General features: G+C 37.0%; 1 protein-coding gene across 1 annotated transcript in view; it reads left to right on the forward strand.

Moving 5' to 3' along the window:
- Positions 1-8,848: 8,848 nt before the first annotated feature.
- The window catches only part of LOC138695185 (cholecystokinin receptor-like), a 663,775-nt gene continuing 654,617 nt past the window's right edge, over positions 8,849-18,006 (forward strand). The window contains exon 1 of the mRNA XM_069819644.1: positions 8,849-9,016. Within this exon, the coding sequence (XP_069675745.1) occupies positions 8,849-9,016 (168 nt within the window). The remainder of the gene's footprint in view (positions 9,017-18,006) is intronic.

Raw genomic sequence — 18,006 nt, forward strand, 5'->3', positions numbered from 1 at the left:
AGGTTGGATTGTTTAGGAAAGGTGAGAGCTTTAACATCTTGCTTCCCACTGGGCTTTCACGACCTTTTAATATCTTTACCATATACTGTTACTACTACTACGTGATCTGCTCTAAGAGTAGGTTTGTTTACCTGTAGGGTCCTCACTCGTGATGTAGTTTCACGATTGGAATATAAACGACTACGATTTCGGGGAGGTGGTAGAAGGGTACTGTAGTTGAACTAAATATGAACTTTAAGACGTGCAGACTTAATTAGCAGATGTCATCACATATTCTGCTGTGTCACATGATGTTTACAAAAGCCCTACCGGTCAGAGAAAACTCATCCTGTCTTTGGTTTCCGTGATTTTCCTAAGTCGCAGAGATAAATGTCTGGATTAACCCTGTAAGAAAGGGCTACACGCCTACATAGCCCTGCACATAAATTTTGGCATTTTACTAATTAAAAATTTAACAAATCGGAGCTATTGTTTACAAGACGTGTCGCCTTGGATACATTTAGGCGAGCTCGATCGTCACCCGCAAGGGTTAGGTTACCTTGTCTAACGAGGATAGCGACGCCCCATGTTCCACTCGCTGTCCAAGTTTTCAACATCTTCGACGACCCTACCTTGCTGCTGTTCAGATGTGCCGCTGATCGTGTTTGTGACATTCATATCCTATTCATATCCTCATGAGGTGGATATTAGGTTACGTCCATTTTCGTCTTTTCATCTTTAAAATTACCTTAATCCTTCAATGTAGGAGTGAAAAGTGGAGTGAGATAAGTGGCCAATAGACTTGGAGCTCACATAGATTCTTTCCCATAGCCACCGCAAATAGGGTGACCAGATTCACATCGATAAAAAGAGGACACAAAGCTTCAAGAAGGAGGACATTTTTCGAAAAAAGAGGACAGAAAATATGTACTTAGATTTAGGCTTAGACCTATATTATACTATAAATTACATCAATATCTATTTTATTAAAAAATATTTACAGTACAGATTTAGGCTTATATCATACTTAAAGATCTTAATATTACAAAATAATTATGATAAAACTTAATAATAATAATTTTACATGTAGCTACATATGAAAGTCAAGGGAACTATAATAAAATTATTAAAGAGGACAGAAAATATATATTTAGATTTTGACTTAGGTATATATTATACTTAAAATTATGTCAATATCTATTTTATTACAGCATTACACAATAAAAGTAAAAAATATGAAATGCTTTTACAGTAAACTACATATTAAAGCCAAGGGAACTATAAATATTATCAAAATGGATAAAAAGGCCGCACAAAATGTGAATTTAATATTACTTTGCATGAAAGATATTTATGATCGTTGGCAAAGGGTATATTCTGTCGATGCTGCTCAACATACAGGCAAATTACTTGAAAAGGGCGTCAAATCAGATAATTTCAAAATATCAGACTTACAAGTTACGAAAAGGAGGACAATTCTTGATTTTTTTTAAATCCGCCCGGACCCCGGACAAAGGCCTAAACAGAAGGACATGTCCGGACAAAAAGAGGACTTCTGGTCACCCTAGCCGCAAATGTCCTAGCAAGACGAGGGATCTTGTACCTTTTAATTTCTTTTCTACTCATTTCCCCCTCTTATAATAAAAATAAAATAATAATAATAATAATAATAATAATAATTAATAATAATAATATCATCGTCATTTCAAAAATCATTACTGCAATAGAAGTACGTCACAAGCTCACTTACCACTACACTCGCGTCCTTCGTAAGTAACGGAAAGAAAAATATCTCCACTTTTCTCGAACTAAAATATAAACGCTACAGTTGATTAAAAATTCCTTAACAGAACTTCAGAAAGCCATTTCACTGTTGCTAATTCTACATTATTTGATCAGTTATGTGGAAAATTACATTCCTGACAGAATCTGTATTATGAAGGGAAGAATTAAGTTATTTGATTTTCTTGCCTACGGGAGTATCAGCCCGATGTCTTGTCCCAAGCAGGAAACGGAGAACAAGAAAGGATAATTCCCATAAAAGTCGCTCGTACTGTGGTTGAAGCGAACTCTGTATGGAGCAGATTCTGCGCGATAGAGATTTCATAGCGGGCTAGGCTTTTTTCTTCCAGCTGCCTGAATACAGTGAGATAGCAGTTTAACTTTACTTCATTCATCTCCTTGTAGCCTCATGCTCAGAAATGGCCTGAAAATGTAAACAGAACACTTGCGCTCCGAGCCTACTGTTTGAGATAGAAAACACTCGCTTTCACGCTGGTAAGTAAACACGGCAGACCCAGTGGCTGACAGTAGAAGAGGAACTAGTCTTTGCGTATTACCTCTTCAAAGACTAAATACTCTTCTACTGCCCTCCAATGGGTCTTCCATGTTTACTTATGAGCAGACAGCGGATTTTCGGTCCCAATACTGAATGTTAAGTGTACTTAGGTTACAGGGAGGTCATTGATCTTAATGCTATGCTCCCTCCTTAAGCCAAGGATCGTGACGTCTTGTAGCTGTATAGCAGCCGTGGCGAAAATGTGATCGTACGCCGAGCCACTGTGTAACCTGCAACGTGCATAGCACCTATGGAGGGAGGCGGACACCCGAAGGGGAAGTGAAGCAACTGTCTGACTTATTAACGGATTTTCATTTTCCTTACATCAAGCACTTAAATATAATTTTATACAGTACAAGGTTACAAACTAATGTTTAGTACGTGTAACGAAGAACGAAATGAATAAGAAAATATAGGACACATTATCACAGTCTAAAATAAACTGTCTTCAAAATGTATCTGCGACAGAGTTTCAAAATCAGGAATTATGTCACTCACGGAAAGTCGTAATTAATTACGAAGGTATTTGTCTGTCAGTCGTGAACTAAATTTGGTGTTTACTACTTTCATTGTTCAAAATAATTTTTCACAAACGTAAGTTGTAGCGAACATGGCTTCAACAGAGCAAGCGAAAGAACGAAGCTTCGGATATTTATTTTTTGGCAACGGTTTGAAAAGTTCAACATTTGTCAAGTCCTTACATCTAGCTTTCATTTAACATCACATTGTAAATCTGTGAGTTTAAATTGAAGATCTAACCGCATTATTCGTACATCTGCTGAAAAAGGATCGATGTACAGTGATAATAATAATAATAATAATAATAATAATAATAATAATAATAATAATAATAATAATAATAATAAAATTTAACCTTTTAATGTTTCATGAGTGACATGTAGTATAATGCCGTTTTATGTTATACAATCGTTTTCCTCGTAATACTTGTGAACAAATCATACATTTAATATTCTCATCATATTGGCAGCAAAAAAATGCGTACTCCCATCCTGTTTTTGTAGAGGTACATGGTTTCGAGAGAGTCATTGCGATGATACACCACTCTCAGGTTAGAGACAAATACAAATTGAACGGATTTTGATTCCAGTGAGTGAGAGGATGGGAGTTGGGGGAGTAGGAAGCAAGAGAAATGCATAGCCACAATGTGCTCGCGAGTCACATTTTCGCCATCGCTGCTGTATAGGGACTGAAAATCCGATGTCTGTATTATGAGCATAACCGCGGGCGTGTTCCTTCTCAAACAATAGCTAATCTTGGAGCACAAGTGATCTATTTACATTTTCCATCTATTTCGGAACATGAGAGCACCAGGATAAAAATAAAGGACTTTAAAATTATACTGTTAGGTGAACGACTTCAGTATCCATTTTGCACGTGAGATACATATATTCAAATACTAAGCGGAATTTATGCTGGACAAGGACTATGTTCGGTAGCAGGTTTCCGCGTAATGTTCTTCCAGAAATTACACTATTCCTCCATTAATACTGAGTTTCGTACGTAGATGTTTACATTTCGATTCGTCACTCCTACAGGGGAAAGACTGTGTCAATGATGAGATTTCAAGTAGGCTCTAACATTGGAAAATTAAGAATAATTTTGAAAAATTGTACTCCAACATATTTCTACAATAGTTATTTACGATGAAAATGTTAAAAGTGGCATTTTATTTTGTGAGCAGGGATGTTTGCAAACCCAGACCGCAGGCAGAGTACCTATAACAAAACCTGCAAGCAAAATGAAGTCGTTTTTAGCATGTATGGTGGACTGTTTTAGTCGGCCGTTCATGGTGCAGATAAGAGACAATTCCCCAGACACTGCTATAGTAGCAGACTTTATCATAATATAGGCAAACGATGGCGCATATCAATATAGCATTCGATTTCAGATATTCTGGTCCTCGGTTCAAACCCGAAACCCCTAATTAATTATAATTACAATTAATTCTTAATTGTTTCATTTATAGTAATACAATATATGGGTTATTTAACTAAGATCAAAAACTTAGTTATTAACAATTGATATACAAAGTAATCTTTTCCAGTGTCACGTATCCGTCGCCACATCTCTGGAAGGCTACAGTTACCATCCACAGCGTATTTTTTTCTTAGCTTCTGACTGCTCTACAGTCGTTATAACGGCATATCTAATTCTAAAGCGTACCCCTTTCGGTGATCATTTCATCTTAGGGAAAAGGTCGTAGTTCCAGGGACTCATACCCGGGGTAAACGGAGGATGTTCTAGAATTTTTGAGTTCCATTTGTTTAGAAAATTAGCCACTTGGGTAGTTACGTGACAACAAACATCATCGTGAAGCACAATGAGATTGGTATCAATACATTTCGGCGCAGGTTTTTCTCATGTTCAATTCTTTTAAGTACGGAAAGGTTTGTAGAAGACGCAATTCCAACTTCTTTGGATAGTTCTACAAACGTCTAGCAACGGTTCTCCTACAGTAATGTCTTTATAGCGTTCACGTACAAATTGTCACTAGCACTGTATTCTAATAAAAGATAGATCTGGGAATGGGACCAGACCCTGCCAGCGCTGAAGCAGGATAGCATGAGATTCACAAATGTCATCCAGGCTACCTGTCGGATTTTAATAATAGTCGCATATATATGACGCAAAATGGGCCAATGTAAGCTTAAGTCTGAGCCCTTGAAAAGCCAAGCAGAGTGACTGTGATAAGCCCTTTAATAGATGTAACATCGATCTTCAGTTTGTCAGTGACGCGTTACGCGTGAGTGGAAATGCGCTAACAATAAAGTGCCTGGAATTAATTCAATGAGGAATGCGTCAACATATATGTGTACTGCTTTTGCACCAACTTTTCACTCAGCCTTATTGACACAGATTGAAGACCAATATCACTCGCATCTGTTATCGCGATCCATCACATTCGCGTTATCAGTTGCAGTGACCAATGTATCCTCTGGGATATGTAATAGAAACATATTAGGAACAAAAACTACTATATTTCTCTGGCAGTGTTGTCAGATGGAGGAAAATTTCTGGAACAAAATGGGAAATTCATATTCCGAGAAGAAAAAGGGAATTTGTATTGAATTATTGAGCATGTACAGTATTTTACGATTTTTTTTTTAATATTAGTAAGAAGTATGAAAGCATTTTTAGAAATATTTCTCTCTATTAACGTCATAGATGCAGATATTCATAAATCGTAGCACACATCATTCTAAGTACAGTACATCTTCATCTGGCAGTTTCGAATTTACTCTTACTACTTCACTATGCTTTCCTGGATGGATTGTACTCGTATCGTAGACCGTCTGCCAAAGGCCTACGCTAACAAGCAAACATTCTCATGGGGGCAGATAAAAAAGTTAATTTTTTTTCTTCCACCATGTTAATAATGTCAAAACAAGTGCTTGTACAAATTTTGGCAATTCGACCGCAATTACGAGGCCGTCCAGAAAGTGATTTTCCCTGGAGTCATTTACAGAAAGAAAACACAATTTCGTGGAAAGATTTATTGGAACAGATACAGCAATTTTTGCGCTAATTTTCAACATATTCCTTACCAGAATTGAGACATTTGTCATACTGTGGGATAAACAGAGAGGTGCACAATACGACACACGTTGCTCAGCGCCAAGAACATTAAATCGCTAGAGTACTCAACACTTTTACTCGCTCCGTCCCCACCTCTACTCCTCAGTTATTTAGCTTCTTAAAATATAGTCACAGACTGATTGTACTCTGCTGTGGTTTGAATTAATTGCCTCGAGGTCGTCCGTAAAAAGTCTTCAACTTCTATTGGTGGAAGAAAAGAGAAACCTAAGAATAATTAAAAAAACGCACTGATGTCCAAGTTACGTTCCTTATTGACAGTGGTAAGATCCATTGAACTGATCTTCTGCCATTATGTTTGACGTAAATGGAATCAGCAATCGTTTATATTTGCAGTGGGAAAAATCTCAGGGTCAGTCAAATGCAAGGCTCTGTCGAAGCCTACGTAATTGTTATGTGGTGAAAAATTCAAACGTAATGTTCCATTTGTGTGACTAAAAAGGATAAAGCTGTCTCATAATATATTTATTTAGTTTTACTATTATTATTATTATTATTATTATTATTATTATTATTATTATTATTATTATTATTATTATTATTATTATTATTATTATTATTATTGTTTTATTTAACGACGCTCGCAACTACCAAGGTTATATCAGAGCCAAGTGTGCCGGAATTTTGTCCCGCAGGAGTTCTTTTACACGCACACTTAAATGCCATCGATCTGGGCTGGGATCGAACCCACAACCTCGGGCACAGAAAGCCAGTTCTGTACCGACTGCGCCATCCAGGGTGACATTATTACGAATGATAGTGCTAATACTGAGACATTGATGTTGATTGTGATAATGGCTGTAACAATGATAAAAGGATGCTGATGTTAGTGCCTTTAAATAACTTTCCTTTGAAACATGCAACAATGAAGGTACTAGTGAAGATTACCAGCAATTAACTGCAACACACTGCCCATTTGATTTATCTGCAAAAGTAGAGTTACAAAAGCGAGTAACTACTATTGGATTTTGTATTAGGGTCATTAAACTTGTATTTCAAATGCTCGTTGGAAGCTGATCACACAAGCATCACAGATCACTGTTCGTCTGCTAATTACAGCCCGATTTGCTTTCTCTCTGGGTCTCCAACGCCCATAGTATGTTTAATTAATCCGCATTTGATCATTTTGGACTTGATCTGCATATTAAAAAGAGATGCTGCATTTATTTATGAAATAATTCAATTGGTTTCAGAGTTTTACCAATCATTGTCGTAATTGCTATCATCATCTACTTGAAGACCTGAGCTCTATGTACCTTTCTAAATTGTTTCGAACCAAAGCAATATAATTAGCGTTATTCCCTGAAATGTTATCAACATGGTGCAATACTACCATTCAAGATAACACGAATAATTAATGCCGAGTCTGAGTGCCAGTGGGATGGGGATCAATTTACATTTCCCACCAGAATTAGCTACCACTAGAACCACATCAAAGGAGTCTGATACAATTGACAAAGTTTGTCGTCCTCCGGATACGTAATCTTAACGACGAAATCGTCGTGCGTAGTCGTCCATATAGGACCGACTACACTCCAAAGGTTGCTCGTATGACTATGCCCGAATTTGTCGTACGACTACAGTTCTCAAATTTGAAGCGACTTCATCGACTACTACAAGTATTATTTGGAGGACGTGAAGCAAGCAATCCAGCTAATGAAGAGTAACAGGGTACCGGGTGAGGATGGAATGCCGACAGAACTTTCTAATATGCTGGAGAGGAGTTGAGTAGTCATATTTTGAGTAGAATATTTTGATACGAGATTTATGGGAAAGGGAAGAGATACCGGCCCCATCTACAGAAAGAATGACAAGTTGGTCTGTAGCAATTGCCGTGGAATATTCCTGTTAAATGTAGCATATGAGATCTTTCATAAAGTGTTAGCTAGAAGATTAGAAAAGCATGCGGAGAGAGAGAACTACTCTGTAGGTTAATATCAGTATTGGTTTCGACGGAATAGACCAACCATAGGTCACATCCTGCTTAATAAAGGAAAAGTGTTATGAATATGTTAATATATATCAACTCTATTGTTGACTATAAAGAGGCGTATGACAGTGTCATTGGATCCAAACTGAAGATGGTGTTGGAAGAAATGAGAGTACAAAGGAAGATAATTAATTTGGTGAGTATGCCATTGCGCAACACAAGGGCTAGAGTGAAGATACAGGGACAGTTAACCAGGGAGTTTGAGGTGAAGAGGGGTTTGAGACAAGGAGATGTCATATCAACGTCGCTATTCAACTTATATTTGAAATATGTCATTAGGAGAATTCAGCTGAATGCAGGAGGAACCATTTATACCGGGTCACTTCAGTATATGGCTTTTGGGGAAGAAGTTGTCCTTTTGGGTAGAAACACCAGAGTATTAACGGGGGCACTACAGCAAATGAAAGAAGTTTCGAGGCACCTGGGGCTGAGAATTAACAACGAGAAGACAAAGTACATGATTCTTGCAAGGGAGAAAGGAAGATTCCAAGGAGTAAGAGACCTGGAATGGATGAGAGAGCTGGAGAATATGAGTAGGGCCTATTTGGGGATACAAGTAACTGAGGACAACGAGGTTAGTACTGAGATTAAAGCACGAATAGCAGCAGGTAATATGTGTTATTATGCCTTTAACAAGTTACCTACATCCTCCAGGCTCTCTAGAAGGCTTAAACTAATAATTGTGCCCCACGTTATAATTCGACCGGTGGTGTTCTACGGGTGTGAGACATGGACACTTACTGAACGAGATAAAAATAGGCTTCGAGTGTGGGAGATAAAGGTATTACGGATATCTTTGGGACGACTTGTCAAACGGGGAGTGGATTATTAGACATAATCAGGAACTGTATCAAGAGTATGGGAAAATAGACCAGGTATCGGAAGCAAAGAAAAGACGATTGTACTACTTGGGCTATGTTGTGAGAATGGAAGAGGAAAGAGTTCCCAAGAAGACCCTTGATCAGCACCCAGAAGGCAGGAAGAGACAAGGGAGACCCAGGAAGAGGTGGATGGATGATGTCAGAGAATATGTGCAGGTTCTGGAAATAAGGAATTGGAGATGTGCTGTGGACAAGAAAGATCGGGCGAGTGCTGTAGGACTGTAGCGCCAGGAGAATGAATGATTTAAACGAATATTATTGCTAGGTGTGCTCTGTGACTTTAGGTTATTGGAGTCTGTAAAATCTTTGTGTTACATTGTAACATCATGCCTGCCAACCTTCGATGGATCGTCCCTAAGGAAGACGAAAACAGGTTTCTGAATGGATGCCACCATTTCAAAGTTGGACTATACAGGCCATTCGTTTTCTCATGAAACCAAATGCATGCGTGCGCTGTATCTCATAGTAAGAGGTTTATGGTTGGGGTTAGTTTGTTAATTAGCTACAAGTGGAAGCGTAACGATGAAGGGAAGCCTTCCAGTTCAATTTATTCTTCCCCTCACGTGCAAGTTGGTTCCACGAGATAGAGAATGACCTGTACTGAGATAATGGATAGTGTCGTTGCAGATGTAGATGCTAACATAAGACATACTGAATCTCTTCGCTCCTGATACTGCTACAGATCCAAGTAATAATATTGTATTACATTATTAGGAATATTGATAATCAGTGTGTTTAATACTATATTGCAGTGGTAACCAACCGGTGTGTCGCGCAGCTCCATGGAGTGTGTTGCGGAATTTTGGAACTGAAACATAAATTTTATGCCATCCAGGAAGTCTTTGATGTACTACATTTTATTTCGAGACATACTTTACCAATGAAACGTGAATATCTGCAAAAATGCACAGTTCAATTTTTCTGCGTGGCGATAATTCGAATGAAAGTTCGAACCTCCAACAATGCTTAGTAATTCGTTTACTCTTACCACTTAGTCTTAGTAATAAACAGATTTTAGATTACTGTTAGAACATATTGGTCAGTTTTAAATATGTGTGTGAGCGGGTGATATTTCGATTATTTTATCAAAAGTGCTTTATTTAGATTTTTATAGACAAATTTTTAATTTAAAAAACTCAATCTGAATAAAGTTCTGGGTTAGATGACAGCAGTGCTAATTCAAATAATGTGAGTGAAAGTTCCCTTCAGGATTCGCAAAAACGTATTGCGTTTCGTAAATATTATAGTGATGAATACTTGCAATATGGTTTTTCGTGGCGTGAAGATGAATATAAACAAAATCCCGAATACGATGAAAGAGTAATGGAACGGAGAAAACTTCTCTCCGGCGCCGGGATTTGAACCCGGGTTTTCAGCTCTACGTGTTGACGCTTTATCCACTAAGCCACACCGGATTCCACCCCGGCGTCGGACAGAATCGTCTCAGCTTTAAGTTCCAACTCTTGGGTTCCCTCTAGTGGCCGCCCTCTGCACTACGTCATAGATATCTATGAACCTATGACCGAAGTCCACACGTGTGCTGAGGTGCACTCGTAATGAGTGACTAGCTGGCCGGGATCCGACGGAATAAGCGCCGTCTTAAATCCGTCCCATTACTCTTTCATCGTATGATGACGCAGAATATCTGCATGGAAATATCATATGTATTTCGGTACATTAAAATTATATATATATATATATATATATATATATATATAATCCCGAATGTCTTAGTATGTGCGGAAATACAGTATTGTCAAATCAGTCGATGGTGCCAAATAAACTAAAAAGACATTTGAAGAGTTCGCTGCAAGAATGACGGATGTCACTTTCTTGTCGAAAATGCACCAAGACTGTCAATGCATAGCTTAAGACATATAGAATGTATGTACATACAGAGTTATATGGCATTAACACTGATAGTCATTGTCCAGTAATGATCGGAAAATCACAGTTACGCTTTGAGCGCTAAGCATTTCAAACTTTCAATTGCTTCTCCTGCAAAATGTATTCCAAATGACATCCATCATTCTTGCAGTGGACTCTTCATTTAGAACTGCCGTTTTCAACGTCATACTTACGTCAGTCAATTAACATTTTCTACCATGAAAAGAGTGAACTCTAAACAAAATAACAGACTGCTGCATCTTGAAGATGATTTACGTGTTGGCCTGTCAATCATAAGGCCACATATAGAGAAATTATTTGCAACCCACGAAGCGCAGATCACATTAATTTAAATAGGTGAGTTTCCAAAAACTATAATAAAAATATTTTATCTGATATCCAGAATAGACAGATTGAGATTTTTGACACATATCTATATCTTTGTTTTCTTTCTAATGCCACTCAAGTTGCTTTTTTTTATTTATAGATTGCGTGTTAACATCGACCTATTTACAACACTGGATGTCCGACACTACATAGAAATTGTTATTAGTGCTCTTTTGTGACGGAACGATCTGGTATTCCGACACATTTTTGTTACATTTTTCATCATGGAACCGAAATATGTGTGTACAAGTATGTTTTTAATATTTTTCTTTGAATTCGCTTAGACCCCGAAAGTCTTAGTTGGAAGAAAAGGAAGTTAAAAACAAAATTCTCGTGCAGTGAACAGTAATCATCTCACTTTCCGCTATAAAATATTCTATACGGAGTTCCACCACCTTTTTCTCCAGAAGAAAAGCACTGGTTGTTATTATATCATTATTCTTAATGAAAACAAAAATGTGTCGCGATGTCATGAGCGTTCAGTAAAGTGTATCGTCATTCAAAAAAGGTTGGGAACCACTGCTTTATTGAATCCTATGAAATTAATCAAATTACACGGGTCACGAATGTGATGTTACGGACTATGTGACGTATTCCGTCATACTTTATATTTCTAGCGTTGTTCTGTTTCCCCGACCTTTTGGGGTTTCTTCTTGCCTGTGTTCTCAGAGGACCTCTACTTTGTTCATTTTTATTATGCATACTTAATCTTTAAAATACTGGATAGCTGTAGCTGCTTCTTTACCTTAACGTTCATGTTCTTATAAAAGTAATTTAACACACTTATTACAATCCTCCGTCCTTTACCCCTCAGTTTATCGTTAGTGGGCGTTTTCCCAGTTTCTGTAAACATTTTAAAATCAAATATTCAATATACAGTAGGTACATTGCAACGCAAGTATCACACTTCACACGTTTTAACACAAAGTTATCTTTAGACGTTACAGCATAATTATATGACTGTGCATGTGCAACCCTCGACTACACGTACCTATTACGTGATACCAGCGACTCTTTGTTAGATAGAAAATTTGATTCTGCTGTGGCAAGACACTTTTTTTTTTGGTCTTTTATTCAACACTGGGGTGCGATAAAAACTTCAGGTAGGTTTAAAAAATAACCTTCAACATTTGTCAACATTTCTTTCGCTTGGTCCCCCCCCCCGTGTACAATTTACAAACAAAGAAGTTTCTCTCCAGCTAGCGTTCCTGTGTTAGAGAATTTTCAGAAAATATATCATATGAAAACTAATAGCCTAACTTATTTGATTCTGAAAAATATTTGATTCAGATGGAGTACATCTTTGGGCATCTTATAGTTCAAGAAAAAATTACCGTTGTGTTTTTGTTATTACCAGGCTTGGTATCTGAGACAACTTAAGAATGAAGTGAAATTACAATACAACGGAGTACAGAAGGAATGAGGTGGCGCGTTGAGTTTTGTCTACCTGTGCGTTAGTGTACAATCCGATTCGTGATCAGAGATACATTACTCTTCCGTTTCTCCCTACGAAACGAGCTCAGGCCATCATACTGTATTTTCAATTCATAGTGAACAGTTTTTTCGAACTAATTGCAAGTATGTACAGTATTGGCAAAAAAAAAAAAAAAAAAAAAAAAAAAAAAAAAAAAAAAAAAAAAAAACCGGACCGACCCTTGTACCTGATTTCAGCACTATGTTCACTCCAGAGCACGATAGACTGGTAACTAAGACTTTCGTGGTTCGAATCCTGCCTGAAAAGGAAACTTTTTTTTTGTTCCTTATTCAAATTTATTCCCAATACTTTTCGAGTGCAGCGATATTTTACTGCTTAATTAACTTATTATTCCCAGAACATGAATTTTACCAACAATCGAAAAGTATTGGGAATAAATTTGAATAAGAAACAAAAGAAAATTTTCTTTCCAGGCAGGATTCGAATCACGAAAATTTTAGTGCTCTGGAGTGAACAAGGCTCTGAAATCAGATACAAGGGTCGGTCCGGTTTTTTTGCCACTGCTGTACATGATTGTTTATTGTAACGCTCACTTCTTCAACGTCGCCGAGGAACATGAAAACTTGTGAGGTATGTATCCTACTTCATTTTCCACCGTCACTAGATTGTATACCTTATTTTATTTCAAGGAATGCAGTTCGGTGTTCAAAGGAGCCACCGAACTGCACTCCTTGAAATAAAATAAGGTATACTATTAACAGTAGAATACAACGCAGCATATTGACGTCGTTGTTTACATTCACAGTATGACTGTCTACTATGTTCAAGGAACTCAGCAGTCAAGTTGTGCTTACATTGGTTGCTAAAGTGTCCCGGATCCTAAGCCTGGTTATTAGTTTGCAATTTGTGGCTTGATAAGAAGTATTAAGCAGTAAAAATGAGTGCTGAAACTTGAAGTTTTGTTTACTAAAGATGTTTTATTATTTTAATCGTACAGAATAATATCTGTTATGGTAGCAAATAATTTTTTTCTCCCCAAATATTAATTGAAGTTTTATTTTTATGTTTATGTTAATTTTAAGTCACATGAATTTATAACACATTTAATAGAGGCTATTGATGTCGTCATGTGGAGTGAAAAAGTTTTTGCAAGATGATGTATTCAGTGTCCTAAATTTAAGACATTTAAGATCCCTTATTCGTAATAGCGCGAGAAAATAAAAAGAACGGAGCAACTGACTAGGACGTACATGTATGTTAGAAACGTAAGTTCTCCATTTATTTGTAAACTATTTTCTAACAAGATTCAGACGCTCTATGGACGCCTTTGCCTACCGAATCGGACTTGGGTTCTATATTTATGAGTTTTTGTTGATTACTTCGTTCCTTATCAGATTCTCTTTGCGATTTGTAAGGCGAATGTTGGGTAATCACATGGCGTATTCTCATTAAGAGAACTACAAAATGTATCAGAAAAACTTGCTATTTCAAACCTAAACTTTTTCCGGCTAAGCTCGGTTGGGTTCGGTTACGAATATTCTGGTCGTGTTCAGGAGTGTATACTATTTAGTCAGGATGGAGTGGTGGACAACGTGCGTGTGCCATCAATGCTTATTAAAAATAGCGACAGTTTCCTGACTTTAAAACGCTTGTTTGTGTAGAATTGCAATGTCCGTCTTAATGTATCTTAATGTTGTCTGCCATCTGATATCTTCTTCTGCCCCGAACTCTTCTCCCACTTACCATTTCTTGTAGTACAGCCTTCAGTAGGCAGTTTCTTCTCAGCCAGTGACCTAACCTATTAATTTGCCTCTTCCTGATCAGTTTCAGCATAATTCTTTCTTCACCCACTCTTCCCAACACAGCTTCGTTTCTTATTCTGTCCGTCTATTTGACACGCTCCATATCCACAATATTTAATAATATCTTAACTTAATTTTTATTGATTAACGGGAATTATTAAGTCTTACTTGTTTGGGATAGACTGGTATAACGTACCTAACAGAAAGCCGGCCCGGATGGCTCAAGCGGTAGGGGCACGGCATGTCCCTATCGCTTGGTCCAAAGGGTTGTGGGTTCGAGTCCCGCCTCGGGCATGGGTGTTGTGATTGTATTAGTATAAGTAAAAACAAAGGAAACAAAGGTAAACAAACAGAAAAAAAAATAAAAAACAGATTAGCTGATCCTTGAAGTCTTACTACATTGATCTGTATTGTATTAGTCTATACCCTATACCAGAAGTCTTTGGAGCAGATATAAACAACGGAACGAAATGCAAGGGAGCGCGGTTCACACGATACTAAATGTCTGTGTATGAATTAAGTGACCGGCTACGTTCATATAACGAAAAGAGAAAATTAAAGTAATATGTCTTCTTGCATCAGTCACTAGTTGTACTGCTGTCGTCTGCTCATACACCGCACAGATGCTAGACGCGTCTCTGAATACCGTCTCGTAACCAGGATATGCACGCGCTAGTGTCTACAACGCTCTCAGCTAAGTAATGACTCGCCAACCAATGGGAGCTCAGTGATAACTTGAGATGCATCGAGACACTTGTTATGGTCTGCTCCAAAGACATCTGGTATATAGAGTGTACACAAAGTTGGAAATGTTAAGTTGCGGCACACGGAAGAATACTCACAGAGGAGGTAGAATGGAACACAGAATTAATTGAATTATCAGCTGTGGTTAAATTTTTTTAGCGAAAACTGTTAAAAAAACCTACATTGATTCTTCGATTTCCAGTAGAAAAACGCAAATTTTGTTTCACCGTCGTAAGAAATAAATTGATGTGTTTTATACCTTGTGCTCCTTCTGTGCCTCTTAAGCGATAATCCTATCCCGTCTCGAACACATGACTAAGGAGTTCCACAAATAATTATATGTATTGTATTCAGTTGTATTCTAAAAATAAGAGCACTCTGAGTTTAGTCATGGATTCAGACGGTAATTATGAATTAGTGTAGTGATAAGTACGCCATTTTTATTTGTTTATTGTTCAGTATCATTTGCCGCGCCAGTTTTTTGTAATCCATGGCGCATTTTTTATGAAATGTACTGTAGATGCATTACGAAAAGACTCGGCACTTTTGGTGCAAGTAGCATGTTGTTTTCTCAATGTTTTAATAGTGGCAATGAAATTATATTACACCTCATAAAATTTTAAGGGCATTAAAATATTTTCTACGTTAAGATTTATTGAACCTATCAGAGTTTATGGATCCATCTGAGATTTTCAAATGTTCCATCAAAGCGTTTGTGCCGAAGTTTTTTCAGTGCCGTTCTATATCTGTCGTCTAGACGATTTCAGCTTTACTGCCGAGATATCGTTAAGTTCGAATGTAAAAAAAAGACGTTTATGCCTGTTCATTATACCTGTTATTAAGAAATTAAAATGAGCACAATTTCAAGTGTCGATTTTATAAGTTGGATATGAACACATTTTTAACCTCTCTTCTTTTCGCAAAGCCACAACATCCTCATGACAAGTGTTCTGGGTGTTTGTGTGAACCTAAGTGTTTTTGAAGGAATGAAGACTATGTCTGTAACCTCCCGAGCAGAAGGATGTGATGAATAAGGAGCGGATTTCTATGTAATTAAATATTATTTTTGCGTGTGACAAAACACAATTAACAAAGTTAAAAATTCCGAACATGAAGTTTCAAGTTCAAAACCCGAATTTTATTTCACATAAAAACACATATTTTCACAAAAAAATTATGTAAATACATATTTTTAGGAAATCCATTATAAACACATAAATCTTGGAGCTTTTTTACTTGAGTAAATTTTTACAAGAACTTTTAAACATTTTAAAACGAAATCAATTATGTCACTCAGAAGTACGTTATCTTTTTAAGAATTATTGGTTGCTTCGTGTTTCTGAGAGCTGTGTGGTGTAGCCGTGATCCATTTTTGTAATAGTACCGCCTCAAGTTCTGATAACTGCTAGGCAGCATGTCAATGTTTTTATTAGGGAATAAATTAACGTGGACAAGAAGGAGAGATCTTGCAGCACATAATTAGGAATGTTTATTGTTGCTGAAGATGATTTCATTCCACGCTTTGTTTGTGAAACACAGCAGATAAGAGCTCAGGTATGAACATTATTTAATTTAAACAAATCTCGCGCTCATGTCCATCAAGTAAGACAATATGTCTTGTTGTGATTCCTTGTTATCGGGCTTCGTCAATCGATATCCTTCAAGATATACTGAAAGATAGTTGTTTAAAAAACGATTTGGTTTTCCTATTAGCAAATTTAACCTTTTTGTGTGACACCATAAAAAAACTCGAAACATCCAAAAAAAATTGTTGTCTGAAACAGGGAGGTGCGTGCCGTGGAAATTAAACTAGACTCACTACCAGGTTCAGAAGTACAAGTACTGAGGGATAAATTCCAGAATGTGTTTGGGAAAAACAGTGTATACAAAAAAAATGTGTAAACTTGCTCGAGTATTGGAGGGTGTGCCTGTAGGTGAAATTGACGGCGTATGTGTTCGTGACATTCCTCTCTTTAAATATGCACGTCTGACGTCCTGTGATGTGGAAAGATCGTTTTCACAGTATAAGTCGTTGTTCAGAGATAATCGGCATGAATTTGTGATGGAGAATTTGGCAAAGGCCTTTGTTGTTCATTACAATTCTCGGCCAACTACTAGCACTCAAGTGTGGTTGGTGAGTACCTAGTAACATTTTTTTCCAAGCTAAGTAAGATATTTTTGTCATATTAAAAAAAATATATATATTTTTTTTATTTTTAGCAAATATTTTCGTATTTTTAGCACATAAAAATAAATATATTTACATTTTTAGCACATAAAAATCCGCTCCCTAGTGATGAATTAATTCTCTTTGAATAAATGTGAAGTCTGGCACCTTTTTGTGTCAGCCGGTAGTCCTGACTTGTTTCCCGACTGGCACCAGTGTATGGGTGTCAGAGTTTTATAGAAAAGAAAAGAGTAATCTTTATCCGATACCATTGAAGTTTGTAGCCTATTCTGTGGCAAATAGTGATGTCTATCACTATAAAATTACATGAAATGATAGAAAACAATGTGTGTTTGTGAAATAGCTAGGAAGTTCGTACCAAAGCAGTAGATTTCAGTTGAGTACAGCGAGGAGTATAGATATCACCCGCGCCTCGCTCTGCTCCCGGTCGCTACAAATGATACACAGTATGTTCACAAAGAGCGCATAGTGGCATTATGTGGATCTGTTTAGCGTCGTGAATAGTTTGAAGAATTTTGTTAATTTATATTAATATTTTAGGTTCTGAAGAAAGTGAGCTATTGTGTTATTATTGTATTATTTACGTAATGTTAATATTATGCATGATTCCAAAGAAATAAACTCATCTGTTGTTAAATAATTATGGAAAGAGGAGTGCGTAATACGTTTATTTTATCCCGCTTATTGTTCGTTAAATGCTGACGTCTCGTGGTGCTATGCATTCGGTTGCATTACATTCCAAGTTCAATATCGGAATTAT

The sequence above is a fragment of the Periplaneta americana genome, chromosome 2 (assembly GCF_040183065.1).
Source record: "Periplaneta americana isolate PAMFEO1 chromosome 2, P.americana_PAMFEO1_priV1, whole genome shotgun sequence".
In the NCBI taxonomy this organism is placed as follows: Eukaryota; Metazoa; Arthropoda; class Insecta; order Blattodea; family Blattidae; genus Periplaneta; species Periplaneta americana.